The sequence below is a fragment of the Drosophila erecta genome, unplaced genomic scaffold (assembly GCF_003286155.1).
Source record: "Drosophila erecta strain 14021-0224.00,06,07 unplaced genomic scaffold, DereRS2 tig00000000-arrow-pilon, whole genome shotgun sequence".
Classification (NCBI taxonomy): Eukaryota; Metazoa; Arthropoda; class Insecta; order Diptera; family Drosophilidae; genus Drosophila; species Drosophila erecta.
The window spans coordinates 5,088,399-5,113,346 of NW_020825194.1; the positions used below are offsets into that span (position 1 = coordinate 5,088,399).

At 48.3% G+C, this 24,948-nt stretch overlaps 8 protein-coding genes across 16 annotated transcripts; 4 read left to right on the top strand and 4 right to left on the bottom strand.

Annotated features, from left to right (window-relative positions):
• The first annotated feature begins 280 nt into the window (after window positions 1–280).
• On the top strand, window positions 281–1,458 carry LOC6554603 (max-like protein X). Its single transcript, XM_001981519.3, has 3 exons — window positions 281–520; window positions 674–1,074; window positions 1,131–1,458. Exons 1-3 carry the CDS (start codon window positions 379–381, stop codon window positions 1,350–1,352), a joined length of 765 nt encoding a protein of 254 aa, XP_001981555.1. The 5' UTR covers window positions 281–378; the 3' UTR covers window positions 1,353–1,458.
• Window positions 1,400–5,077, bottom strand: LOC6554604. The gene is made up of 3 exons (XM_001981520.3): window positions 4,943–5,077; window positions 2,820–4,889; window positions 1,400–2,761 (listed from the first exon to the last, which is right to left on the bottom strand). Exons 1-3 carry the CDS (start codon window positions 5,003–5,005, stop codon window positions 1,532–1,534), a joined length of 3,363 nt encoding a protein of 1,120 aa, XP_001981556.1. The 5' UTR covers window positions 5,006–5,077; the 3' UTR covers window positions 1,400–1,531.
• A 2,155-nt stretch (window positions 5,078–7,232) lies between these two features.
• Window positions 7,233–11,891, top strand: LOC6554605. Of its 2 annotated transcripts, none has more exons than XM_015153742.2 (3): window positions 7,233–7,349; window positions 9,098–9,953; window positions 10,050–11,891. In XM_015153742.2, the coding sequence occupies exons 2-3, from the start codon at window positions 9,149–9,151 to the stop codon at window positions 11,558–11,560; spliced, it is 2,316 nt and encodes a 771-aa protein (XP_015009228.1). In that variant the 5' UTR covers window positions 7,233–7,349; window positions 9,098–9,148; the 3' UTR covers window positions 11,561–11,891. The 2 variants fall into 2 exon arrangements, with proteins under 2 accessions (XP_015009228.1, XP_001981557.1); XM_001981521.3 differs by lacking the exon at window positions 7,233–7,349 and adding an exon at window positions 7,961–8,084.
• Window positions 11,892–12,195: 304 nt separating this feature from the next.
• On the bottom strand, window positions 12,196–14,469 carry LOC6554606 (cysteine-rich hydrophobic domain-containing protein 2). The gene is made up of 4 exons (XM_001981522.3): window positions 14,223–14,469; window positions 13,450–13,858; window positions 12,627–12,837; window positions 12,196–12,563 (listed from the first exon to the last, which is right to left on the bottom strand). The coding sequence occupies exons 2-4, from the start codon at window positions 13,575–13,577 to the stop codon at window positions 12,396–12,398; spliced, it is 507 nt and encodes a 168-aa protein (XP_001981558.1). The 5' UTR covers window positions 13,578–13,858; window positions 14,223–14,469; the 3' UTR covers window positions 12,196–12,395.
• Window positions 14,470–14,663: 194 nt separating this feature from the next.
• Window positions 14,664–15,570, bottom strand: LOC6554607 (short coiled-coil protein B). The gene is made up of 2 exons (XM_001981523.3): window positions 15,347–15,570; window positions 14,664–15,270 (listed from the first exon to the last, which is right to left on the bottom strand). The coding sequence occupies exons 1-2, from the start codon at window positions 15,399–15,401 to the stop codon at window positions 14,918–14,920; spliced, it is 408 nt and encodes a 135-aa protein (XP_001981559.1). The 5' UTR covers window positions 15,402–15,570; the 3' UTR covers window positions 14,664–14,917.
• A 252-nt stretch (window positions 15,571–15,822) lies between these two features.
• On the top strand, window positions 15,823–22,818 carry LOC6554608 (lethal(3)malignant brain tumor-like protein 1). 8 transcript variants are annotated; one of them, XM_026976024.1, is made up of 5 exons: window positions 15,823–16,224; window positions 16,280–16,394; window positions 17,035–18,080; window positions 18,813–20,399; window positions 20,468–22,818. In XM_026976024.1, exons 3-5 carry the CDS (start codon window positions 17,450–17,452, stop codon window positions 22,636–22,638), a joined length of 4,389 nt encoding a protein of 1,462 aa, XP_026831825.1. In that variant the 5' UTR covers window positions 15,823–16,224; window positions 16,280–16,394; window positions 17,035–17,449; the 3' UTR covers window positions 22,639–22,818. The 8 variants fall into 8 exon arrangements, 6 of the variants coding, with proteins under 6 accessions (XP_026831825.1, XP_026831824.1, XP_026831826.1 ...); XM_026976023.1 differs by having other exon boundaries at window positions 16,294–16,394; XM_026976025.1 differs by having other exon boundaries at window positions 16,294–16,394; window positions 18,816–20,399.
• On the bottom strand, window positions 22,720–23,682 carry LOC6554609. The gene is made up of 2 exons (XM_001981525.2): window positions 23,197–23,682; window positions 22,720–23,148 (listed from the first exon to the last, which is right to left on the bottom strand). Exons 1-2 carry the CDS (start codon window positions 23,656–23,658, stop codon window positions 22,861–22,863), a joined length of 750 nt encoding a protein of 249 aa, XP_001981561.1. The 5' UTR covers window positions 23,659–23,682; the 3' UTR covers window positions 22,720–22,860.
• On the top strand, window positions 23,665–24,804 carry LOC6554610. The gene is made up of 2 exons (XM_001981526.3): window positions 23,665–24,437; window positions 24,489–24,804. Exons 1-2 carry the CDS (start codon window positions 23,739–23,741, stop codon window positions 24,747–24,749), a joined length of 960 nt encoding a protein of 319 aa, XP_001981562.1. The 5' UTR covers window positions 23,665–23,738; the 3' UTR covers window positions 24,750–24,804.
• Window positions 24,805–24,948: the final 144 nt, after the last annotated feature.

Genomic DNA, 24,948 nt, shown 5'->3' on the forward strand with positions numbered 1-24,948 from the left:
CTATACCACACAAATTAATAAAATTACCGCTTATAAATACTATGTATTTTATGATGATAAAAGCGTAGTAATTAATGTGTGGCATATCAATAAATTAACATAATGTCAATAAATAAAGACTGTACATTTTGTTAAAGTCGAGAATATCATATCACTAAATAAAAATAATCATAAGCGTACTGCGTAGAAATGATACCTCAACTTCCTCTTAAAGCCTTTTATAGCATTAGTCCATAAAGATCTTATAAAAATACTAGTTGTAAAACTATCGCACAACGCTAAGGCTGATAGATAGCTGCGGCATTTCTCGATACCCCACGACGGTCACACTATCGCTGGTGTTTTTGTTTTGGGAATTCCAAAACGTCGCAGTTGACGATGAGCGATAATAACAACGCGTTGTCCACCAAGGAAGACGTTTTCGGCATGGAGCACGACCAGGACCACAGCAACAAGCACTACTCGCGCTGCAGCAGTGCGGGCAGCACTCACACTCCGAACTCCTCGGCGCACAATACAGGTGGGCGAACGCTGGTCAAGATCGGTTACGTGGGCGAAGAGAGTGGGGGGCGGGGGGCAGCTGATAAAGCACTGGCATTGAATTACTCGCTATCAGCAGCATTTTATTACATTGTACTGTGTCTGCGTCTCATGTTGCTATTCTGTATCACAGACGACGACGATGATAGCGGCGATGCGCGCCATTCCACGGCCACCAATTCCACGCTAAGTTACAAGGAGCGGAGAAGGGAGGCGCACACCCAGGCGGAGCAGAAGCGGCGGGACGCCATCAAGAAGGGCTACGACAGCCTGCAGGAGTTGGTGCCGCGCTGCCAGCCCAACGACTCCTCCGGCTACAAGCTCAGCAAGGCCCTGATCCTGCAGAAGTCCATTGAGTATATCGGCTACCTTAACCAGCAGAAGCTCAAGCAGGAGGACGAGGGATCGGCGCTTCAAAAGGAGGTTACAGCGTTGCGGATCATTAAAAACGGATACGAGAACATGCTGCAACATCAGCAGGCGAATCCAGGGCCGGAGGAGGCACGCCTCACCGATGAGTCCAAGTTTCAAGTGGTAAATATGGACACCCTTGCTCTATACAATTCTCTAGAATCATTTCCTCTCCGTAGTTCCAGGCCATCATGGAGGAAATGTTCGAGACATTTCAGCACATACCCATGGAGAACTTTAAGCAACTGACCACCGGCATTATCCCCTGGCTGGAGGAGCACTGCAAGCCGCACATCCTGCGCAACATCCTCAGTCGCACCTTGCAGCAAATGGCGCAGGAGGCTCTGGAAAAGCAGGAACTGCAGGCCATGGAACAGGAGTCGGGCGAGGGTTTCAGCTGATCGCGCGGTTAGTTCAATTTTCTCATTCGTTATTTTAGAAATCCCTGTTTGGTAGATACTTTCGTTACGTTTACTGCGTACAAACATTAAATGCGTCATTTGAATAGTTGTAAAAGCGTTGACAAGGAAATATAACTTTTGGCTTAATGTAAGATTAGATAAAACTAGATTTGCTAATGTTAACCAAGGGAATCGACGAGAGCCGCCTTATCCGTACTACCGAGCTGTCTAAGCAGTTCCAGCAACACGTTCCGCGTGTACGGCTTGAAGCGACGAACTCGCTCCGTGACATCCAGCGCTGTGAGCAGCTCTTCAAGGAATCCCTCCAGACGCCCCGCGCTCCACACATGACGTGCTTCGTGCTTGAGTTTCAGCACGCCCGAAGTCAGGGTGTAAATCAGTCCCTCGTAGAAGTTCTCCTCCTCCAGATTCGCGGCCAACTTGGCGCTGGCCAGCAGCGCCGCCGGCAGATCGCAGCGGAATTCGTGCGACCGCACAAAACAGGTGGCCGCCAGCTGGCGGACCTGATCACATTTGTGCCGCAACAAGCGCCAACTGAGTCGGCGGAACCGAATCAGCAGTGGATTCGGCTGCTTGCCGCCCGATGTACGCAAGTGCTCGACCTTGGACAGGAAGGCCAGAAAGAGTATTATGGAGGACGTGACCTCTTGGCGATCACAGCACCTCAGCATGTGCTCGCAAGCCTTGGGCAGCAAGCAGCCCAATTCGTCGTAGTCCAGCTCACTGGGTTCCCAAGCGGGACGCGTGTCAAACTCGGTGGCCTGGCGCTGTCCCACCAGCTTGCCCAGATTGGCGCCGAAAAGTTGGAGTGCCGCATTCGAAATGGTCCATTCGGGGTTGGTGATGTGCTCCATGGCCACCAGCAGAATCTCATTGTAGTACTTGCTCATAGCTGGCCTCAGTTCTGTGTCGCGCACGAGAACGCAAAGGTAATGCAGGACCAATGCCTCCCAGCGATCGTGCTTGCTATCAAGGGAAACTCTCTCCGCGGATCGGTTTTCATTTAGCCTCTTAAGAATTTGCTGCACAGCGCGATGGAGCAGCAGCCGCTGTCGTGGATTGTCGTTCTTCAGCACGTGGAGGAACATTATGGCGAAGCCGGCACCACGTCGCGTAGTGCTCACCTGACGGCTTTCCGTCAGTAGCTCCCGCTCGAGACAATCGTGCAGCATTTGGAAACCCGAATCGCTGCTCTCCAAGCTACTGGTGATGGCACGGGTAAGTCTGCCAATGCTCAAGCCGGCCGCCTCTATGGCTCCTTTGTGCCGGCAAAGCGTCAAAACAGACACATTGATGTTGAGGCATCGACGCAAAGCCTCGGTGTTTGCTGTACTGGCAGAGATTTGCAGTTGGGAACACCCAATGCTGGTGGCCAGATCGCAACAGCCCTACAAACGGTAATAGGATTGATTAGTTTATTAAAGGTTAGTATTTATAAATACCCACCTTCAAAGTTAACCAGAAGCTCATGAGTAAGTACTTCCGACAAGCTTCTTCCTCGCCATCGGACTTGAAGGCGCTTTCGCTAACCAGCAGCTGGAGACTCTCGTCCATGTCCTGGAAACTGGCTGCAGTGGCTGCCTCTTCCTGTCGCCGGGCGTTGGCCACATTGAGGAACTTGAGAATGCCGCCAAGAATTCTCTCTAGCAATGGCAACAAGTCCTCCAGAGGCGTCTCCACTGCCAAGCCAGCCTTGACCACCTCGTCCAATGCGCAAAGATAACCAAAGAGATGTCCTCCACTCTTGGCAGTCTGCAAAGGATCTTCGAAGAACGGATCTAATTGGCCGGTAAGCTGCTTCAGACATCCATCAAATATCTTTATTCCAGCCTGATCTTTTGTAACCGCCAATTGTGCGTAGAGGGAAACCAAGGAGCATTCATCCATATCAGATGTGTGGCACAGCTCGAAGCAGCGCTCCACACACTTTTCACAGTCCACATGGCCCATCTGAATGAGCAGAGACACAGTCAGGTCCAAAGCATCATCGAAACCTTGTGGATTGTTGAGGGTATCGAAGAGCTGATGCGCCATTTCCTTTGGTCGAAATACCCCGTGCTCCAGGAGAAATATTCCCATTTGCTGATTCTGCTGGGGACTGCACATTTTTGCATTTTTGGCGACTTGTTCTGCATACAGGGACCGATTCAGAATTTCCAGCAACTTGAGGGCAAAGATCTTGGGTTGATAAACCTCGCTGTGGATGTCCCGCTCAATCAGTTGCTGAAGATGTGAGAAGAATCGCTTGATATTCTGAGCCAATGCATGGCCACCCACTCCGCTGTCCGCCTTGAGCACCTTATGAAAGTGCTTGGCCGTGTGGTTGATAATCGTGGGCATCTTACCCAGCATCGTGTTCCGGAACTCTGAGCTCTCCAGGCAGCGATGTCGCTCTACAAAGCTGTGAAAGAAATCCAGGCAGTCCTCGACGGCAAAGTTTCCCAGATTATCAACCAGGAAACGAAATATTAATAGCTGCGCCTCCGTCTCCATCTGGCTGCAATTGGTCAACAGTTCAGTGCTGATCTTGAAGAAGTGCAGCTTAGAGGTGGCATATATCTCCTTGGCGAACATGCTAAAGATCAGAATCAGACGCAATTGATCGCCCGGCGACCTTACCTCCTCGGACGCCAGAAACTCCACAATCTGAGGATTTGCTTGCAGCAGTTCAAACAACTCCTCCCGCTGTTGGATGCGCAGGAACCACTGTGAATGAAAGTTCTGTATCTCGGCCACACTTCCGTTGAGCAGCAGCTCCACACTGGCGGCAAGTAGTGCCGGGGAGCGTTGGTTGCTCAAGCTTTTCACGGGATATTGACTGGCTGCCCGAAGTCCCTTATAGCTCAGGCTGAGCCTCAGGCCATTCAAGAACTCCTCTTCGCTTTGATTAGTGGCCGCCAAGAGATCAGGCAGGGAATGCGAGTTGAGAGCACCGCTCAGCAGGTAGTACTTGTTGCGATTCGTCCACGGCCAGAACTCCACAATCAAGCGAAAGTAGGAGAAAGCCCTTTCCGGCTGTTTGCAGCAGTGGTTGTAGAGCGTCAGCGTTTCCTCCCGGGATCCCGTTTGCGTCTGGCGTTGCAGGCAGTGATAGAAGTGCTCCAGCTTCAGCGGAAGGAGTTGCAGCTTGGGGAACTTCTTTACCAGCAAGTTTGTGGCCTTGAGCACGGCCATCAGGCTGGGATTGTTCCGCTGCAGAGCCTCAATTATGGCAGTGGTGCATTTTTCCTCCAGCAGCGCAGCATCCAGACGCTTCCAGTGGTCGGTTAGCAGAATGGATTGCAGCATCAGGAAGGCAGTGGGTTGCTCGCTGGTCAACCGCTGGAATAGATCCTCGAAGTGCGAGTCCCGCAGCTCATACTTGTGCACTATGTGGTAGTACACCCGGAAGCTGATATTCAGGGCGGCTTGGTTGGCACCGCTGCACGTGTCCGCCTGCGAAGCCTCATCCTCCTCCGTCTGGATTCGTTGGGCCAGCTGCAGTGCGGCATCCTCCGGGCGGACATCTCCCAGGCCCTGGAAAGCACACAATCTGTTAGAGCTTAGTTCCCGTGATGTACCCAATTCACCTGCAGGTAGGACAGGCAATCGCTGGGTCCGATTTTCGGCCGTTTTCCCGGAGACTCCGACATGCCCAAACTCAATTTTCGCGAGGGGCGCAGAACTTTCGTCTTACCCCAACCAGGGCTCCACAACACCGGCCGCAGCGCTGCGATAATTCACGATAATCGATAAGTCTTCGTTATCAAAAAAAAACTTGAACAATCGATAAGTCTTCGTTATCAAAAAACTTGAAACGCCCAACCGTTATTGATTAGAAATTAAGTTTCTAATTAATATGATATATTTAATTAAAACTATTTATCAATTATACAGGCATCAAGTCTTCCGTCACGAGACTCGGTATTTAACATTTTTGCTTTCATTTCGTAAGATGACCGGTACGGTTCACTAGGTACAGAGTACATGGTAGTGGGTACGTGGATGGGATACGGTAATTTTGGTACATAATTCTGGTACGACGTTTTGGTACAGGATTCAGGTACGAACTTTTATTGACGGTATTCAAAATATATTTATATATTCACAACTTAGATGTTATTAAAGCAATCTTTTTTAAAAAAGAAGATTTCAGTATAAAAAGGTTGTGTCTCATAAAAAGCGAGCAACTGTTTGACAAGGCCGATATAATAAATTCGATAGCAGAAATTTGCAATACGTACATACATATGTACATATGTAAGTTTAAAAGTCTTCTTGGCAACCAACGTTTTTCCGCTAAACAAAAAAAAAACATTTAAGAAGTGTAATTTGCAATCGGCTCTTTATTTTTGCAAGTGAGTGCTTTCTACAAATTTGTTCCATCAAACTGAACTATGTACATATGTATGTATGTTTTAATTCAAAGTTTGATATGATAAGAAAATGCATGTGTTTGCGCTCTTCGATTCGTTGCTTGCAAGGTTGCCCGCGTATTATTTATTTACATATTTACATGAAATTAGATAAACCGTTTGGATTTTCTTAGAACTGGTGCAATGCGTAATTAAAGCAAAAAAGAGGTTTTCCGCATTTTCCCAGCGCCGCTGCTGCTCATCCATAGAGGTTGCACTCGAGTTCAAGTTTCCTGTTCTGGCACCGCTCCGAGTTCGAAAAACTCCAGCTTCCCCGCAACCCATCTTTTCGACCCGCCCAATACTTGTAAATCTAGTTTCGACTTAAGCACATGGCTTTCAGATACGATACGAGATACAACCTATTCGCATTCTCAGCATCTGCCACCCCGAAAACTTCAAGGAAGCTCGGCTGAATGGGATTTTTTTGAACAAGTATTCAGCAGGTCGTTTATATACTCGTGTACACATATTGTATAATAAGAACTTCCTATTTCGCAAAGGGGTAGTTTCTCACCTGTAACAAGGATTCACGAAAACATTATTTACCACACAGCTTGACAGAAGTTCGGTTTCATATTGAGAATCCGATTTACAGTAGGCCCCCGTCGACGAGAACCTGAAATATGATACATAAAAGGCCCACGGAAATTTGATATCTTGGCTATTACACAAAAAAAGCAAGTTATTACAGTCGAGAGCGATTATCTGCGTTCACTTTGCTCAGACTACAGTGCGCACCAAAAGTAATCTCCCACAGGAACTTCAAAAGGGTATAGGAAATATGCTGAATTTTACTTACTATTTTAATTCTATTGAATTAATCTCAATACTCTGAAAGGCAACAAAACAAAAAATAGGTTTCTAAGCTCAGTTGTCGAACTGGTTAAAGTTGTATCCAAATTCACTTAGCCCGAAAGTTTCGAACCTTCAAACTGAGCACTCAATAACTTAATCTGCATTATTGGATCTGTAGATTAGAGATAGTCTGAAACTTTCCGCTCGTGTCTTCTTCATTTCACGGTGAATGGCAGTGGACGAGCGGAAAACAGAACTTGAAAAATCATTATACTCGATTTCAACATGTGTATACTACATACATACATATGTACATTAAAACTGTAGCTTTTTTGCAGTTTTTATATGCAGTGTGTGCGTGTGTGTGTGTGTGTGCGCGAACCCATAAATTTATATATTCCCCGAAATAACCCCGTTCTTAAAAAAAGAGCGGAATAAAAACGTAAATGGCAGCGAAAGAAGAAAAGGCAAAATAAAAAATAATAGGCAACTGTCTCTCCGGCAATCTCTCGCAATCTCAAAAACAACTAGCGACCATAACCATTATTTGTACCTTCCGAATACGAATACGAATACAAGTACGAACACGAATATATAACGTCGTAGCGCACACGCACACAAGCGCAGGTGGCCGTGTATATAGTTGGGTTTTTGTAGGCCCGTTCGTCGCTTTTTCGAGTTTTAAAAATTAGTATTGAAATCGTCGTTAACGGCGACGGTTTGCCTCAGTTTTGACGCTTGAAAACGGCTCGCATATTCCACTCTCTCGCCGCTCTCTTCGCTGGTAAGTGTGTGTGTGGTGAGCGTGTACGTGCGTGTGTTGGTGTGCAAGGTGTTGCTCCGCTTGGGAAATAAATAGTTCAAGTCGAATTATTTGAAACTTATTGGCAGGCATGTGCATTAAGTTATCAACCGTTGCCATTAACCGCTAATAGCGCAAATGCCATACAAAACATCACTTGTCAATGGATGTTATTCACTATGGAGGAAAGTTACGTTCTGTTCCTTTTTCTTGAAAATTCTCAACTGCACATAACAAGCGTAAATTCGTGAGCTCCCTCCGTCCGTGTGTGGGTGAGCCGAGCTGAGGCAAGAGAGCGAGAGAAAAAGAATTAGTTTCTCTCAGTGGCTCTCGCAAGCCCGCACACCACCCCTCGCTACATCTATCTGCTTATTATCGTATCTTTTTCAATACAGTGCTCTGCAGGCGATTTAAATTAAGTTGGCAATTACATTTCCGCCTCGGAATTCTGTACTTAGTGTGCAAGTTCGGAATTATTTGGTTAATTGGGGCTGCTAAGAAGGAATCTGCCTTTCACATCAAGTGATATATCATTCTGAAAGCAAGTTTTCGAACTACCCCCGACCACTGTGCGAATCTTGAGTCGTTGTCGCTGGAAAAATACTCAAAATTTGAGATTCGATTCTAGTTCCAACTCGCCACTATGAATCTTTATATGAAACTTCCACGCTTTCATTCATATTCGTTGTTTTGTACTGGCGTATCATCCTCCGAATTGTACGATGCGTAATCGCTTCTTAAAATTTGTATTTCTACGCTGTATACGGTATTCGACGCTATCTTGTTTACTTGCATTTGGAAATCACTATCTCGAAAATGTTCTGTTATTGAGTGTGTTCCTCTTGCCACTTTGTCGCAGTGTATCTGTGTGTGGGAGAGTTCGTTTTTTACGTTCGCTTTTTGCAGCCATTATTCGTTTTGAAATAATCAAAATCGATAAAAATTATATATATGTACATACAATAAGTTTCCTCGCTTTAGATTTGTAAGCTCTTTTCGTGCATTTATTTGGCTACGGTGAGCGTGTCGGTGAGCTGCCACCTTTGATGGGTTTCGATTTCGGTTTGGTTTGGTTTCGGAATGTGTTAAACAGTTGGAAACACGGCAACTTCACACAAACAAATGTGTATATGCCAGTAAATATCGAGTTGGTGGTGGATTCTGAAGACGAAAGCCGAAAACCGAAAGATAACCGAATCCACGACTGCTTGACTTTTGACACAAAAAGTCCAAACTGGATTTTTTCGCTGGCAGATAGCCAGCATTTTTTTTAACCATCTGCCAAGTGAATTTCGGGTGGGTTGGAGTATATGTACATATCAAACGGAAGCCGATTTGCTGATTGAAAAATAAAAATCCGAATCAAGTTTTCCTGCAGTGAATCATCTGTTCATAATATCTGTCATTTATGTAACATCATAGATGTGAGTTTGGAAATGAATCGTAGCATACTTTTAGAGTACACAAAAATAAATTTCGATTGGTAAAACAAAAAAGTTATAGTAATTTCTAGGCCAACTATATATTTGCCTGATTTTGCCATGTTGTACTACATAGATTGTGCTCTAACATTCCAATTGATTGACAAAGTGTTCAAAGTCGGTAACCTGCATTTTCAAGTTTTTCAAAACTGGTTACGACAGGTGTCAAATCGATATTTCGTTTTCAAGTTTTCAAAAACCAATTTTTAAAACTAATATTGAAATATTTGTTCACATATTTTCCCACAGCTTCGGCGATTTTGGAACTTGATTAAAGGGTGAACCCTGAGAGCCACATCCATGTTAATGCCACGCTATTTGGATAGCTCCTCGTCGTCTGGCAGCCACGGAGCTGCAGGAGCGACCAGCAGCTCCTCCTCTCCGCCGACGACGGTGGCCGCTCACACGAAGATGCGGCTGCTGAGCAAAGTGGAGCACAATATGCGTCAGAGCCAAGGTCACATCCAGAGCAATCCGAGCGGCCAGGACATCAACCACCTCCTGCAAACGGCCTCCACGGGCAACGGCGTGGTGGACGATGTCGACGGACTGCTGATGCCCATGCGCATTAAGGCCCACATGTCGCCACCCTACTCTGCCGGCAGTTCCGTCAAGAGCGACTCCCTCAGCTTTAGCTCTCGGCCGGAACGCAACCTGTGGAGCCGGGCCGAAATGCTGGAGATGCTGAGCATTATGCAGAACCTGAACGCCCTGGAGCAGCTAAATGACCGCAACATGAAGAGCGAGCAGGTCTTCCGGCAGATTGAGGAAGTGATGCGCAGCAAAGGCTACGTAAAGAAGTCCAGCATTCAGATCTGGACAAAGTGGAAGTTCCTCAAGTCCACGTACAACACAACAACGCGTCATGGTACGGGAGTGCCCAAGGTGGTGCCGGAGGAGGTTTACCGCGTACTCTGTCGAATGCTAAGCGATTCTAATCAGGGCGGCACCAGCAGCAACGTCAACGGCAGCCTTAGTGAATGTGGAAATTCGATGGACAGTTCCAAAACGGCGGCCGAGGATAACAAGGAGGATATTCTCGGTGTGGAGCATCCCATATTCGGCTTCCGGCTGGGACCCATTAAACCCGAGCCAATTGATATAGGTGAGTGGGAGTGTCAAAATGAATGATTGTTGAGATTCCCATAACTAAGGAAATAAAAAAGGGATTATTGATGACGAACCTTTCAATGTTTTGCAGGCTATGAAACGACCGAAAAGCATGATATGGTGTCCGAGCCCGATATGGAGTCCTTCGACTACGAGGCTGGAAGTTCCCATGCCGACAACGGCGACCAAGAGGATGTGCCCCACACGCCGTTTATAGTGTCCGTTAAACATGAACCCGACATGGATCTGGGCATGGACACCACCAACACACCGCCGCCCACTGCGCCAGCCTCGCCCTCGCCGCCACCTGTAACTCTGGATGAAACCGACGATGAGAGCGTCTACTCATCCACGCCGGTGGCACCGCCTCCCCTGCGTGTGGCCTCCTTTGCCAAGGACGAGGTGCGACGACCCACCCACGGCATTCTGCAGATCGACCGCCCGCCACCGACGCTCACCAAGATGGGACAGCAGCTATCCAGTCCGGGCCAGACAAGCCGATCCGTGCCGCTCCCGAGCACTAGCAGCATCAATTTTGTCCACCCACACAGCAAGTTAATGCTACCCAGGAAGCAGAACCCGAATAGCAGTCAATCCGGGCTGCGTGTGCCCAGGGATATAAGTGTTCAGCCGACAGGAATGCGCATGAAGACAGTGCCAATGAGGGATACGGGCTACTCGCTGCGTCCGGAGCGGATGATTCCCGACATCGATCAGTCCGGGTCCAGTCCACCGCAGTCGCCGTCCACAATGACCGGTCTCATGGGACGCGGACCGCCACCGAAGTATCCGATGGCTGGGCAACAGGCGGGTGCTTCCACCAGCAGACAGGCTCAGATGATGTCTTCCCACCAGTTGACACCGCTGCAGCACCAACAGCTCCAGCCACGAAAGCGTCGACTGGGCCAAAGTCCGGTGATGGGGATGCCCGTGCCGGTAAAACTGCAGCGCAGCAGCAATATGTACGGTTCAGTTCCGAAAGACATCCGATCTCACCCTGCGATTGGTGAGGAAAGCAAAAAGAAGTCCAGCGAGGAGGACACCAAGCAGCGCAGGAAGCGTCAGGACGAGCTATTGGCCAAAGAACTCAGCCAACTGGCTTCTGCCATGCGCGTGGCACAGAAGGAGATGTTGCAGGACTTCTTTTTGCAGCAAAAGGAGATCGCACGGCGGGAGCACGAGTTCCAGATGAAGCAGGACTCGTTCGTGATGCGGACGCTGCGCAGACAAACAGATGCGTTGTTAAGAACCGCCAACGAGCTGGTCAGTGGAGTTTCAGAGGCAGCTAAAATGGAACGCGAGGATAAGGACGATGTCATTCCCGAAACTCAGCTGCCGTTCGAGCCAGAAACCGAGCTTCAAACTCCGGAAAGCGAGGAGGATAATGAAGATGGAGAAGGGGATGCTGATGACGATGTGCAGGAAACTATGGGAGAGCCAGAAGATGAAGACAATGAAGATGATTACGACCACGATGAGGAAGAGGATGACGATGGTGACGACGATGAAGAGAACATGGCCAATGACAGCGACCTGGAAATGTCCACTCTGGCCATGTCCGAGGGCTCCAACAATGTGGAAATCATTAGCGGAGAGCAGTAGATGGCATTTTCCCAACTTTCCAACACATCTCCAAGTATTACCCCAAAAAGACAAACACCATTGTTAATACCGATTCATTCCAATCGCATTCCTTAAGCTATATATACTAAATATATATATATTCCTAGAGCCAGACCCGCGCATTGTTAAAAGACTTGATTATATTTAAGCATTAATACATAAATGAAACCTAAAGTAAATTAAAATGTATTTATTGTTCATCGACCGTCTATGCCCCAAAGTGCTGTAAAGTTATTGAAACCACAAAATACTTAGGTAACCATATGATATATATCAAAATATATATGTACCTTGTACACTAACAGAAGAAGTGTGAATTTGATCGGGAATCGGAAATGGGCTTGTAATCATTAGTTCAAAAAAATTCATGTGGTACAATTTGATATGAATGCAGTTAAAAAAAAACACACAAATACATTTAAATTTCCTACCAAGAAATTTATTAAATAGTATTGCATTAGTTTGGGAAACAAATAAAAATTTACAACTAACGAAATCGGGAAAAGTAGAGCGCCCTACAGTTACGAAAAATCAATCTTACCGCCTAAAGTTCTTGCAAAAATTTGTTATTAACCAAACAAATAATCAAATAATACTAGCTTAAAATGACAATCTGCGAGTGCACCAAATTAGGAAATGCCCGTTTTGTGTGCTATGCCTGCCTGTCCTATGGATTAGTGTACTTCTACTACTCTCTGCTGATTAGCACGATCCGTAAACGCCTAAAGCAAAGTGTTAGCAGCTAGTGTTTATTTTACAATTACCATTACGACCCCGCGATACCGTGCCCACGCCCCTCCTCCTATCCCGGCACTTAGTCGGGCCGGTAGATGGGCGTTTTGGGTATAAATTCAATTAAAATAACATACTCCATCATGGAATTGGAATCACATTGTTGCTTATGCAGTCGCCAGTGCAGGCCCAGCTTATGATATAGATGATTATTCTCCCATTCGAACAGCTTGTCCAGTGTGAGTTGTGTCTGCAAAAGGAAAGGATTTAAGCTAGGATCGTAACAGATTTTCCAGATTTATCTTAGGCTTACGCGTTTGCTGAGACAGATGACAGGCCAGAGGGAACAACCGAGCGTGCAGCAACAGCAGACGCAGCCGCAGAAGAGCCATTTGACGTTGACGGGCAGGGATTTCTTCAGCACTCCGTTGATCCGGCCCACCGTCGCCTTGAACTCCTCGGGAGCCACTCGCGACAGCAGACCGCAGGGAAACTCCGCGTTGAAGCGGTTGCTCAGCCCGAACCTGCAAGTGTGCAAGTGAGAAAGTTAGAATTGGTGTGGTAATGCACTATTTGCCCTGACTCATCTCTTATGCAACCTTCCTGTAATTGACTGCTGGGCAGCAAAGCCGCCTTCACCCATAAATTGGGTCAAGCGATATCGATAGCAAAGTGCAGGGCCTAGATGGAAATTAGGTGGCGGTAACCTTGAACTACTTTTTAAATAGGTCCACGAAGCAGTTGTAGCAATCAATGCTAATAGCATACACCTATGGTCGAATCACTAATTCGTCTTTTTTCTGTATCTGCATAATTTTCCATTTTGTAGGCAAGAAAAATTATTCAATGCATTGTTAATTTAATGGTTTCTTGGCCCACACTTGTAAATATATACAAAGAGCCTGTTAAGAGCATGGAAGTAATCTATACGATCTCTATAGCATTCTATCCTTCATTTATTCTTTCACTGCATATTACTATGGCTCTTCCGCTATTAGTTTGCCCGCAGTTGTGTGATCCACCATTGACATGTGTAAAGAGCTGATAATGGTATTGTCTTTTTGAATGAGGCTACACTCTTAACTACTCTAGCTATCTGTTTTCGCGCTTATCACGCCGTACATAGTTCCACTTACACCGTCATGTTGCCCGCGCCGCGTATGATGATGGGCTCCTGGACCGGCGCCACCGTTTGGTCCTGGAAGTGCTCCAGCTCGTCCAGCTGCTCATCCTCGTAGATGGCGTCGAAGTCGGAGAAGGACATGGTTGGCCGTGTTTGTGGATCTTGTGCCTGCTATGAAGGGCTGATGGGGTGATGCGTCGAGAACGGGTGACTAGGTGACCAGGGAGAACAGAAAAGAGCAGCGGGCGCTCCAGCTGTGCCGAGTGGGAGGTCAAAACATGTTGCTGTCTGCCGTTGCTGGCGGGGATCTGGGTGTTCCTTTAGAGCTGTCCTTCAATCGCAGATTGACACTGCTGCTTCCGCCATAAAATGTCGACGACTGCCGCGCTTCCAAGTGATGTGATTATGACGTCTGGCCTTCTCTGTTGACGCAAATGCGTGGGCGAAGCGGGTGGCGAGTGGTGGTTGGCGGGGCGTTGGTGGGCGGCATTCAAAATAAAGTGCATATTAAAAAACAATAAATGCAACGCATGTGCGTGTGTGTGTGTGGGGATTGTTTCACAACACTGGCCGCTGTGTGCACTTTGTTGTTGCTTTTTCCACAGGAGCGAGCGGGAGGGGAAGAGACTCCAAATACAAAGGAAGGCCAGATAAATGTTTGCGTTCCATTAATGGGCACTAAAATTGGAATTTCCCACTCAAACAAATATCGTTAAAAGCAGAAACCACAACGTAAATGTTTTGTTTTTCCCCACACACACAGAGCACCAAATCACACACACACACCTTGCAGCGTATTTCGCAATCACTTTTATTCCACGTTAAGTTGTTCTGGTGTAAGCACGATCGGTTTTCTTGTTTTTCCTGTGGCTTGGGACTGTTTTCGATTAATTCCGAGCAGAGACTACAACTTATACACGCTTTCTACGTTTTCCGAATACGAAAATTCACTGCTCAATTTGTTGTTGCACGACCACGACGAACAGCTGGCCGACCAGGGCTGCCAGGCTGTTGCGTAGGTGGCAGCTCAAAATTTTAAAATAAATTGTACACAGGTGTTTTTTTTATTAATGCTAATACTTATGCAAATAAATCATTTCAGAATTTAAAAAAAATGGCACTATGTTGTAAGTTATGCAATTTGATCACGGCTATTTTGTTAAACGACCTTTAACTGCAGCTGGCTTAGCAGTGTTGCCAGCCCGTTTCCCTTTTCAAATTCTTCAATTGCGATGGGGTAATATTGATTTATTAATTATCTATATAAATTAATTACTTTTATGTATAAAATACATAGCGCGCCATAAGCTTAAGCCTAAACAAATACAAATTCGACGATTGGGCAACTGAAATAACATTGCAATAGCTTAATTTCGAGTGTTACAGATTAAAATATACATATATAGCTCTAGCGTGAACGAGAAGGCATATTTGAGAAGGTTTTTGGTTTCCAGTACCGGTGGATCGATGGTCACAGAAGATTACTTCTTTTTGGCCGCACTGGGACTGGTGGACTGGAATACCGATGAGGCTGACATCAGGTTCTCTATGTACTGGCCGAGCACCTGGTTCTCGGAACGCAGCTTGAGATTTTCCTCTTTGACGGAATCGACGCGTTGCGACAGGTCGTCCAGGGTGTTCTGGAGCTCCAGGACCTGCGTGATGAGGCGTGCCTTCTCCTCCCGATCGTCCTGTGCCATTTCCATGGCCTCCAGCGAATTGTGCGATGAATCTGGCGTGGAACTCCGGTTGGTGAACGAGGAGCGCAACGAGTCCATGGACCTTCCACTAGGCATTCGTCCCGTCGCCGGTGGCTCGTCGTCCGGAATGACCACTGCGTTTTTGGGCGGATTAGCAATTGATAACATCATCACTTGGGACTCCACCCACTCCCTTCAGATTTCACTTACCCTGTGGATCCTCGTCCATGTTGGGAATGCTGTCGTCATTATTTAACAGGGACATGACTGGCAGTGTTCAAGGGTACTCTTTATTCTTTTAAACTTTAACTCTATTAACTTTTGCCAAATTTCTCTAAACAATTGACACGAAAAATAAAACTACCCTTTGGGAGATTGACCAACACTAGCTGGTGGCGCTGCCGTTGATTAGTATGCGCGGCATTTTCCAATACTAGCATAAGTTTAAAGCGAAGAAGAAGCAGCCGCCTTTTGTAATCTTTTGACAAATATTCTAGATAAAATTGCTAAGTAAATGTGCGGCTTAAAATATCTCCAACCTTTTAGTGGGCAAACACTTTTCGTTTTAAGTTTACCAAGAAGCTAAGTCGCTTTGTTCGATATTGGGACATTTTCCTTATTAAGTTGCTTTATGACATTAGGTACCTGTAAATCCTGCTTATGATATGCATTTAAGCATTTAAGACTGCTTAACAACCCGTTTCCAAAACATTTTGCACCAAACTTGGAAGACAGCGTTTTTATTGACCATTTTATTTCCGCTTTTTCAAAATAACCGACAACAGGCGCACACGAATCGGCGACCAGAGTTGCCACCTGTGACGTTCGATCATAGAAATTAAAATACACACATGCTTTTGCAGTTTTTAATATTGCTGAACGACAGAACGCTATAGTTTCGCTGGGCGTGCGGATTGTCTCGAGCTGCTTTAGTTTGCTTACCTGGTGAAAAGTGTGCTTGAATTGTTCAGTTTTTCCGCCCGATTTCATTGGGCATTCGTTTTTGCCTGCATTTACGAGGTCGAACGAGCATTAACACCCTCGCAGCAAACAAACTGCAGTTCAATCGAATCATACAGATAAAGCAGGTAAGCGTTTATATCCTGGCCCACCTTTCGACACTTGCAACCTGACTATCTGAAGTTTTCTCATTCCAGCTGCACACGGCCAGCGAGCAGCATCCCGATATCCTGGTTTCCGCCTCCTCCGAGGCTGTACATTTCATTTCGCTCCGCGGGCAAAAAGGAATCGCGTGCGGGTAAGTCAACAGTTGGATTCTGGCAATGGGCGCTCCAGACTCCCTGAAAGTGGAAAATCTAGACTCATTCCCTGGGCTCTTGCCCAAATCCCTGGCTGGTGGTTCATCCGCACCAAGATAAGAGGTTTCTGTTATTGTGACATTGGATGGGGCTGCTACGTAACATGGGGCTGGGAGATCGGATCGGTTGTATCATCCAGGGCTTACATATGCGGTCATAAGGTGGGATACAAAGCCCAGGGGAGCTTTTTATAGGGACAGGTCATTTTTGAGATAACATAACTCTTTGGGCAGCATAACTAAAAATGGTATCAAAATTCAATATATGTTCAGTGTGACCGTACCAGGGCAATGGGGTTTTGCCCAATGGCCGCGGGTAAATTGTCAAAAAATTAAAGTAAAATCAAGCCATAAAACAGATCAAGCTAGGAAAGTGAATAGTGCAGGTATTGCAACATATAATCTTCGGCTTTTACAAATGGTCCATTTTATAGTGTCAGATGGTTCTTGGTTTTCACGGCCACAACTTTGCAAGTTCCAAAGAAACTGCTACCTGCTGGTTATTTTCTAATTACCAAACTATTGCAGCTTAAAATCCTTTTATTGCACTGAAAACTAAATCCAACTTAAACATTTTCAGGTAAAAAACAAAACCAAAGTAACCGTAAATATTTAAAATAAATTCGCAAACTGCGGATTTAAATACCAACTGTTGGTATATTGCCAGAACCAAGAAACACACATGAGTGCAACAAAAAACGCGCGAAACAATAACTTTAATTCAAAAACTTAAAAACCGCTGCAAGTTTTATAAATACAGAAGTGATTGCGGAATAGACGTATATAAAGCACAAATCAGACGATAAAGACAATTGGAAATCGGCAAAGAGTTTTGTGAAAAGGGGGAATACAAAAAAATACTAACGCGGGTGCAGAGTGTAAAATGCCAAAAACTTTTGTGCGCCTCAACGTACAAAAATTGTAAAGACGCGAATATAGTTTCGATTTCCGCTGGGAAAACCCAAATACAAAGCCCTTGGGATAAACGACTTAAAATGCTGCCATTGTCGTTGGCCAGCGCGGAGGCCAAGCAGCTACAGCGCGATATGTCCATCTCCATGTCGCCAGCGAGTGGAGGAACCATCGCTCCGGCCACCGCGAATGGAAATGGTGTTGCCTCAGTGGGCGGCGGAAATCCAAATCCTAACAGCCTCCTCGCTTCCCTCAAGGAGGAGCTGCGCTTCCTGCCCCTCTCATCCGTGGGCGGCAACAAGACCTGCAACATCACCATCAGCAATGTCCAGCCAATGAAATCCAAACTGACGGCGGTCAACATCGTGCCAAATTCCATAAAGCCCGCTGGAGCTGTCGCCACTGGTGGAGCAGCAGCTGCTCCCCTGTTCCAGCTGTTGCCATCGGCTAGTAATACCAGCCAGCCGTTGGTGGCCATTCTTACACCGAATCGCAAGACCACGCTACTCGGCGGAAGTGCATCCAATCCCCAACCGGTGGTCATACGCTCCGGAACACCTTTGCACAAGAATAGCCTAACCGTTGACACCAGCATCACGCCCGCGCAGCCAGGAGGATCGGGTGCAGCAGGCGCTATGGTTGCCGGAACTGGAACTGCAGGAGCACCTTTAACGCTCGTGGGCAAAACGGTCGTGCCACCGAAAATACAAACGGGTAAGTAGGGTTTCCCCTCTTCCGAGTTATGTAAGTTATGAGTTAGAAATGGCTTGGTTTCCCAGTCGCCAGCCGAAGAAGTGGAAGAGGAAGAGCAGATCCCCAGATCCGAGGCCAGTCGGAAAATGGGAAATACTGTTGCAAGTGTGTGTGTGTCTATGTGTGTTTGCGTGTGTGTGTGTGTGTGTGTGCGTGTGGGGTGCGGGGCAATCTTTATAGTTTACTTTCGTTGTTCACATCGCTCTGCGGGTTTAGTTTTTAGTTGTTGTTCGACTGCTGCACATTTCATAACACCAATTTAATAGGGTTTGTGTGCGTGTGCCATTTTCGGAAATAAGTTCAACCATCGAATTGAGTTCCATGGATGGGGCGGTACGAATTGGAAAATAAACATCAAGAATTTATTGCCATTTTCAATATATATGGTGTATATATGCTGGTTTTATCAATAGCAGTATGCAAAAGGCGGGGTGCCAGCGAAAACAACAACAACAGCAGCAGAAGCAAAGCGACAACGATGATGACGATCAGGTTTTTGCAGCTGCAATAAGAGGAGGAGAAGATTTTGGATCAGCAATCAATCGGAGCGCAGGGGGTGCGGTGATGCGGGGATCGGGTTCGGGTTCAATGGAGGATCCAATCGGATTGCCTTCGGGTGACTAATTAAAGAAAACTCAAAGCTAATTCGTGTCTCTCTGTCTTCTTGCTCTCCATTTGGATGCATCCGTGCAGCAGCACCTGTCCAGATTCCCAGCACGGGTCCGGGTGCGCAAATCTCCCTGCTGGCCAATCCCCTCAAGCCACGTGCTCCACTCATACTCAGCAAGGTGGCGGTGGACAAGCTGCGTATAAAGTTCAACCAGGTCAAGAACAATCCGAATGCCCTCGTTCTCGGCAAAGCCAATCATGTGAAGAAACTTCTGCCATCGCCGAAACCCAGTGGCGAGGATAAGACCAGGAGCACCCAAAACAACAACAACAAACATACTAATAGTGCCAGCCAACTGAAAGCAGTTGTTGCAGCGAAAACGATGCCCGTTGTCACGGAGGAGCCGACCACCAATAACAACAACATGAGCCTGATTAAGGCCAAACCCGTGGCCATGAAGGCAGTTCCGCTGCCCAGTCAGGAATCGCCCAATGTGCCGGCAGTGGCGCCAGTTAGTACAGTTCCAGAGAAGGTTGACGTTAGGCCCACTTCAAAGCCCACAACCAAGACAACACCCAAACCAACTCCTAAACCTCTGGAAACTTCCACAAATGGCCCAGCTAAGGAGAAAAAGTTGCCTGCCAAGGAGCAGAAACAGAAGCCAATGGACACCCTGCAACTGCAACCACCGGTGACCAAGGAAATCACTCAACTACCGCCGTCTGTGCCCAAGGATTTACCCAAGCTGAAGCGCTCCAAGTCCTTCGTGTCCAACCATCCCCCTTCTCCAGTGGCCAGCAACGAGCGTCGTCATTCGGTGGCCATTATGGCCAAGGAGGTGGATGTGATCGAGCAGCCCAGTGCGCCCATTGAAACCATCACCATAGACGACGACGATGAGAGCGAGGAGGAGCAGCAGAAGCCGGAAAAGGAGACACCGAAGCAGAAGCAGATCACAATGCCCATTCTGCCCGCAGGGATTACCATTTCCACCACCAGCAGACCGGTGGCCAAAAAGAAAGCCGTGAGAAAGAACTCCTCCGTGACGACAATCTCTTCCAGTGCCAGCGGCAGTTCCTCCAACAGCGATGTTGAGGAGGTGCCGGCCAAGGGAATCGGGGAGGAACTGAGTCTGCTGCCTGGCATAAGCATCATCAAGGCGGAATCTCTGCCCCTGAGCAGGGAAGACTTTGAGCGCTCATTGCGCTGCGATGAGCAGGTGCCCCAAACTCCGCCCAAGTCCTCCTCCTCCTCCTCCTCGAGCGTCTCAAACGCATCGGAAACATCGCCGCCGCCCAAATTAGCAGATCCGAAGCCACCACGTCCTTCGGTAAAGAACGGAAAGAGAGCCCACTACCATGATGTGGTTCCATCTCCTGGCAGCAAGACCAATGCCTTTAAAAGGGGCATGATGCAGAACTTGACCATGCTGAAATGGCGCGGCCAGCAGCCGGCCAACCTGCAGAACTCCACCATCCGGTTCGAGCTGAACCAGTTCAACCTCCTGCAGATAAACGAGCGTTGCCAGCCGCGCCAAGGACCAGCTGCATACTTCGAGCGGCCTCTGTATGATCGTCCGGGTCGCAGGCCCGCGGGCAGCATCCATCCGCTGCTCTATTTGTGCCAGCGTTGCAATTGCCACGGTCCCGCCGCCGACTTTCTGGCACCACGTGAGTAAAGAGAGCATTTTCCAAAGGCCTTAATCTCTATATATATTATATATTAAATTCTCCCACAGATTTCTGCTCCGTTGCCTGTGTGCGTCGATCCCAGAAGCGCCGTCTGCCGTTGAGCACCCAGAAGGACAGCAAGATAAGCCGTACCCAACTAGAGCAACCAGCTGGAACAGTGCCAGATCAGCCACAAAAGCAGCAAGCTAACTACAAGCCCCAAACGAAATCTCTATCTGCCATACAAGAACAGCTGCAGCACCGTCAAAAGGATAAGGCTAGGAAGCCATTCCGCTGGAGCGAGTACCTCAAGTCAAAGGGAAAGGATGTGGCAGCGCCCATCCACCTGTTCCCTAACCCGTTCCCCATCAGTCCCAACTGTTTTGAGCGCGGCATGAAGCTGGAGGCTATCGATCCGGAGAACTGCTCCCTCTTCTGTGTCTGCAGCATTGTCGAGGTGCGTGGCTATCGGCTGAAGCTTAGCTTCGACGGCTACTCCTCCATGTACGACTTCTGGGTGAATGCCGACTCGCAGGACATCTTTCCGCCAGGCTGGTGCGATGAGACAGCACGCGTTCTGCAGGCGCCCAGGGACTACAACTCGGAACGCTTCAGTTGGACCCGCTATTTGGTGAAAACGGGCGGCAAGGCGGCTCCGCGGGCGCTCTTTACTCATTTGAATATGCAGCAGCAGATGGGAGTTCGCAACGGATTCGCTGTGGGCATGCATCTCGAAGCGGAGGATCTGAATGACACGGGCAAGATTTGTGTGGCCACAGTGACGGATATTCTGGACGAGCGTATCCGAGTCCACTTCGACGGCTGGGATGACTGCTACGACCTGTGGGTACACATCACCTCACCGTACATCCATCCCTGCGGCTGGCACGAAGGTCGCCAGCAGTTGATCGTTCCGCCGGACTACCAGAAGTCCGCGTTCAATTGGGATGACTACATATCAGAGGTTGGAGGAATGGCCGCCTCAAAGGAGCTGTTCACCCCACGCCAGCCAATGGAGTACCAGGCACGCATGAAACTGGAAGTGGTTGACCAGCGTAATCCCTGCCTGATTCGTCCGGCCACTGTGGTGACGCGGAAGGGTTACCGGGTGCAGCTTCACCTGGACTGCTGGCCCACGGAGTACTACTTCTGGCTGGAGGACGACAGTCCGGATCTGCACCCCATTGGCTGGTGCGAGGCCACCTCGCACGAACTGGAAACTCCGCCTGGCTATCTCCAGACCAAGTCCGTGATGCCCTGCGATGTGGAGGGTTGTCGGGGCTATGGCAACGCCAAGCGCTTCAATCTCAATGTGCATGCTTTGCGGGATTGCTGTCCGTATGCGCCGGAGAATTGGCGTCAGTGGCGCTCCAAGACGGTCAAGCCAGCGCGTGTGGCGCCCGAGAATATCAGACGTGGATGGGCGAAGAAATCAAAGCGAGCCAATTCGGAGGCCAAGCAAGCCATTAAGGATGAGTCCCATCAAGAGGCTTTCCAGCCGAAAATTGCGGCAAAGGCCCAAGCCAAGCGAAAGACGACGCCTCCACGCCAGGAGAAGGTTGTGAAAAAGCAAAAGCAGGATGCGGAGCAGGTGCCAGATGAACGATCCCTGGCCATAGCCAAGTCCTTTGTGAAGGACTATGGACCACAGTTCCTGCAAAACTATCGCCTCTGGCAGCAGAACAGCGCCTTTGACTTGGACGAGGTGCGCTCCAATCCGCTCCACTGGACCAGCTGGGATGTGTTCGAATTCATAGAGCGTGCCCTGAATTCCACTGACATTGCCAAGCTGATTCTCGACCAGGAAATCGACGGCAGGGCGCTGCTGATGCTGGGGCGCCAGGAGTTGGACAAGTACCTGAAGCTTAAGGTGGGCCCGGCCGTGAAGCTCTACTCCCTGATTGTGAATCTGCGCATCGCGGTCGTCTGCAAGTTTGGTTCCAATACCACTGGACTGGCGATCAATGCCGATGCTCCGATTCTCGGGGAGGACACCCCTCTTTCTGCGCCGCAGGAGCAGTCCCAGAGCAACGGCTACAAGACGGACCACGACCAGGAGTCCTCCGACAGCGGGGACGACGAGGACGTGATGCTTGACAGCGATGACTTTCTGAGCGTTAAGCCGAGCCTGGTGATTGACGAGGACGCCGATGGTGATGCCGAAGCCGACGCAGACGCAGACGCCGATGTGGTGATGGTGCCTCTGGAAGTGCGTATGCCTTTGCGCACGGCTTCCTAGGACTCCGTACACCAGGCATCCCGCTTCCGTTGATTGATTTGTAAGATTATTTTGTTGCACCGGCCTCGGCCCATTCGGGTATTATGTTTATAGGTAGTATTTATTCTATAAGCCGATATGAATTCGATTTTGTTTGTTTTTTGCCCCCTCATCCAATAAATGATCCCTCTAGATATGTAATGCATCCTGTCTATATCCTTGGATATACCAACTTGGCTGAGCTTATTCCCCCGCTGAAGGTTTATCATCTTCGGGCAGAACTATGGTGCCATCCACTTCGAAGAGGACGTGGTCGACCAACTGGGTCACCTCAACGAACTGTTGGAACTGCTCCATGTTCTCGTAGCGCAGGTTGTTCACCTCCTGGTAGTTCTTCAGCGAGGTCAGCAGCTCGTGGTCGGAAAGAATTCCATCTTTCTTCAGGATTATCATCAGAGCCTTTAGCTCCTTTACGCTCAGCTTGAGGAACGAGTTGTCCTTGAGCACCTGGGTGGCTACGGGCAGAATTTTCTGGAAAGGCATAGGCATTAAGCAAGATAAAAGTATGGGAATTCATACTTTCGCCACGAGATCCATCAGAGCCGGATGGTTGTGCTCACTGGCCAAGTGGAAGATCTGCAGAACCACCTCAATGGGCCAGTCCTGGTGGGCCAGCTTGTCGATGTAGCAGTCGATGAAGTCCAGCATCTTGTAGCGCTCGGCCAGCAGCATGAGGTCGCCACACATGTCAATGGTGACCGCATTGCACACCTCGTACGTGTAAATGTAGAGGAGCAGCGCCTCGTAGGCGGTGGAGGAGGCATCTTCCACGCTGATCACTCGCTTGTTCTTCTGGAACTCGGGATCCCGGATCAGCCGCTCGAACTCCTCGGAGGCGGAGATGAGCATCACCTGGTGGCAGCGGAAGATGCATGGACAACACTTACCCTCCTTCACCTTTTCCGGTTGCCAAACGTGGAGCTCGCAGTCCGACTTTTGGCCATTCCGCAACAGGTCCAGGCGGCGTAGCTTGCAGTTCATAGTGACTGGGGATTTTATAGGGGCTTTGTTCTCACATAGCACACAATTTGGAATTCGAAATTGGGGTTTCCCTGGCAGGAATGTCAGACTCTGAGAAAGAGGCCACCGGCGGAACCCACCAGGGAAGCACCAATGGGTGGGCCGACCTGGAGGAGGAGGCGGATGACCAGGAAGGGATCCATAGCTTTACACCATCGCGCAATGCCAGTGCGGTAAGCTTGGGACCGGAACTGGTGGTACCCAGAACCACCGCTGTATTTGATATTGAGGAGGATATCCCAGCGGGATTTTCGAATGATGGAACCAATCGCGCCACGAGTAGAACCCGTCGACTGGAATACTTTCGCAGTGGTGCCGATGCCGATTGCCAGGTGCACGTTCTGAGCAACTGCCCCCAATCCGAAGAGCCGGCGGTCAGTGTGTGTTACAAAAAGTTTGGATGTCACCGGATCTTCCTGGCCACCGCCTCCGACAAACTGGAGCAGGACGTGTACCAGAACAAACACTGGAACGGCGTGCTGCAGATCAATGGGGTTTCGCCCGAGAGCGTGGAGATCTTCCTGGAGTTTATATACACCTTTGAGGTGACCTCGCCGCTGGTCCAGCTGAAGCTGGTGGGAGATATATTCATCCTGTCCTGCGCCTACAACATGCCGGAGCTGCTCCGCTCCTTTGCAGAGAAACTGGGGCAACAGGAATGGCCTCCAGATGGGATCTTTCCGGCCTTCGACCTGGCATTCCGGCATAACATCATCGATGTGGAGCGGGTGTGCATCGAGGTAGGTACATTGGAATACAAAATGACTCTTACTAAGGTAACTATCCTTTAGAAAATCGTGGAGGAAGGTGCATCTTTGATACAGGAACCCAGTTTGATGAAACTCCCGGTGTATGCCTTAAACTACGTCATCCAGCACTGGCTCGTGGCGGATGCAGTGCCTCCGAATGAGCTCATCAAGGTATTGAAGCAGTACCAGGAGATCAATGGGATAACCTTTGCCAATACCCAAAAATTCCCACACTTCACCAAGATTATCAAGTATTTTCCCAATGTTCTACTCGATGCCGAGGGGTTTATCAATCAAAACTAGATAATTAGGGGAAATCCCAAAGATTCTTGAATAAAACCCACTTTATTTAAAGAAATCCAATAAAATATCAGCTTTCAATAGCTTCACATTGGCCGCCCTTGGGATATGGCGAACTGGAAACTGATCTACGAGAAGCATGAAACGACTGACTGAACGCTACTCATATTTAAGTTATTAATTTCAATAATTTCCAATTGAT

Excerpts from the sequence above, each read along its gene's own strand:
- LOC6554603 (XM_001981519.3), top strand. The coding sequence starts at position 379 with ATGAGCGATAATAACAACGCGTTGTCCACCAAGGAAGACGTTTTCGGC. Across the intron at positions 521-673 it reads CTCCTCGGCGCACAATACAG|ACGACGACGATGATAGCGGC; the intron begins GTGGGCGAACGC and ends TCTGTATCACAG. Across the intron at positions 1,075-1,130 it reads ATGAGTCCAAGTTTCAAGTG|TTCCAGGCCATCATGGAGGA; the intron begins GTAAATATGGAC and ends TCCTCTCCGTAG.
- LOC6554604 (XM_001981520.3), bottom strand. The coding sequence starts at position 5,005 with ATGTCGGAGTCTCCGGGAAAACGGCCGAAAATCGGACCCAGCGATTGC. Across the intron at positions 4,890-4,942 it reads ATTGCCTGTCCTACCTGCAG|GGCCTGGGAGATGTCCGCCC; the intron begins GTGAATTGGGTA and ends TGTGCTTTCCAG. Across the intron at positions 2,762-2,819 it reads GCTTCTGGTTAACTTTGAAG|GGCTGTTGCGATCTGGCCAC; the intron begins GTGGGTATTTAT and ends TACCGTTTGTAG.
- LOC6554605 (XM_015153742.2), top strand. The coding sequence starts at position 9,149 with ATGTTAATGCCACGCTATTTGGATAGCTCCTCGTCGTCTGGCAGCCAC. Across the intron at positions 9,954-10,049 it reads ACCCGAGCCAATTGATATAG|GCTATGAAACGACCGAAAAG; the intron begins GTGAGTGGGAGT and ends AATGTTTTGCAG.
- LOC6554606 (XM_001981522.3), bottom strand. The coding sequence starts at position 13,577 with ATGTCCTTCTCCGACTTCGACGCCATCTACGAGGATGAGCAGCTGGAC. Across the intron at positions 12,838-13,449 it reads GGCGCGGGCAACATGACGGT|GTTCGGGCTGAGCAACCGCT; the intron begins GTAAGTGGAACT and ends GCACACTTGCAG. Across the intron at positions 12,564-12,626 it reads TCATCTGTCTCAGCAAACGC|ACACAACTCACACTGGACAA; the intron begins GTAAGCCTAAGA and ends TTCCTTTTGCAG.
- LOC6554607 (XM_001981523.3), bottom strand. The coding sequence starts at position 15,401 with ATGTCCCTGTTAAATAATGACGACAGCATTCCCAACATGGACGAGGAT. Across the intron at positions 15,271-15,346 it reads CATGGACGAGGATCCACAGG|TGGTCATTCCGGACGACGAG; the intron begins GTAAGTGAAATC and ends CCAAAAACGCAG.
- LOC6554608 (XM_026976024.1), top strand. The coding sequence starts at position 17,450 with ATGCTGCCATTGTCGTTGGCCAGCGCGGAGGCCAAGCAGCTACAGCGC. Across the intron at positions 18,081-18,812 it reads GCCACCGAAAATACAAACGG|CAGCACCTGTCCAGATTCCC; the intron begins GTAAGTAGGGTT and ends GCATCCGTGCAG. Across the intron at positions 20,400-20,467 it reads CGCCGACTTTCTGGCACCAC|ATTTCTGCTCCGTTGCCTGT; the intron begins GTGAGTAAAGAG and ends ATTCTCCCACAG.
- LOC6554609 (XM_001981525.2), bottom strand. The coding sequence starts at position 23,658 with ATGAACTGCAAGCTACGCCGCCTGGACCTGTTGCGGAATGGCCAAAAG. Across the intron at positions 23,149-23,196 it reads TGATGGATCTCGTGGCGAAA|AAAATTCTGCCCGTAGCCAC; the intron begins GTATGAATTCCC and ends ATGCCTTTCCAG.
- LOC6554610 (XM_001981526.3), top strand. The coding sequence starts at position 23,739 with ATGTCAGACTCTGAGAAAGAGGCCACCGGCGGAACCCACCAGGGAAGC. Across the intron at positions 24,438-24,488 it reads TGGAGCGGGTGTGCATCGAG|AAAATCGTGGAGGAAGGTGC; the intron begins GTAGGTACATTG and ends ACTATCCTTTAG.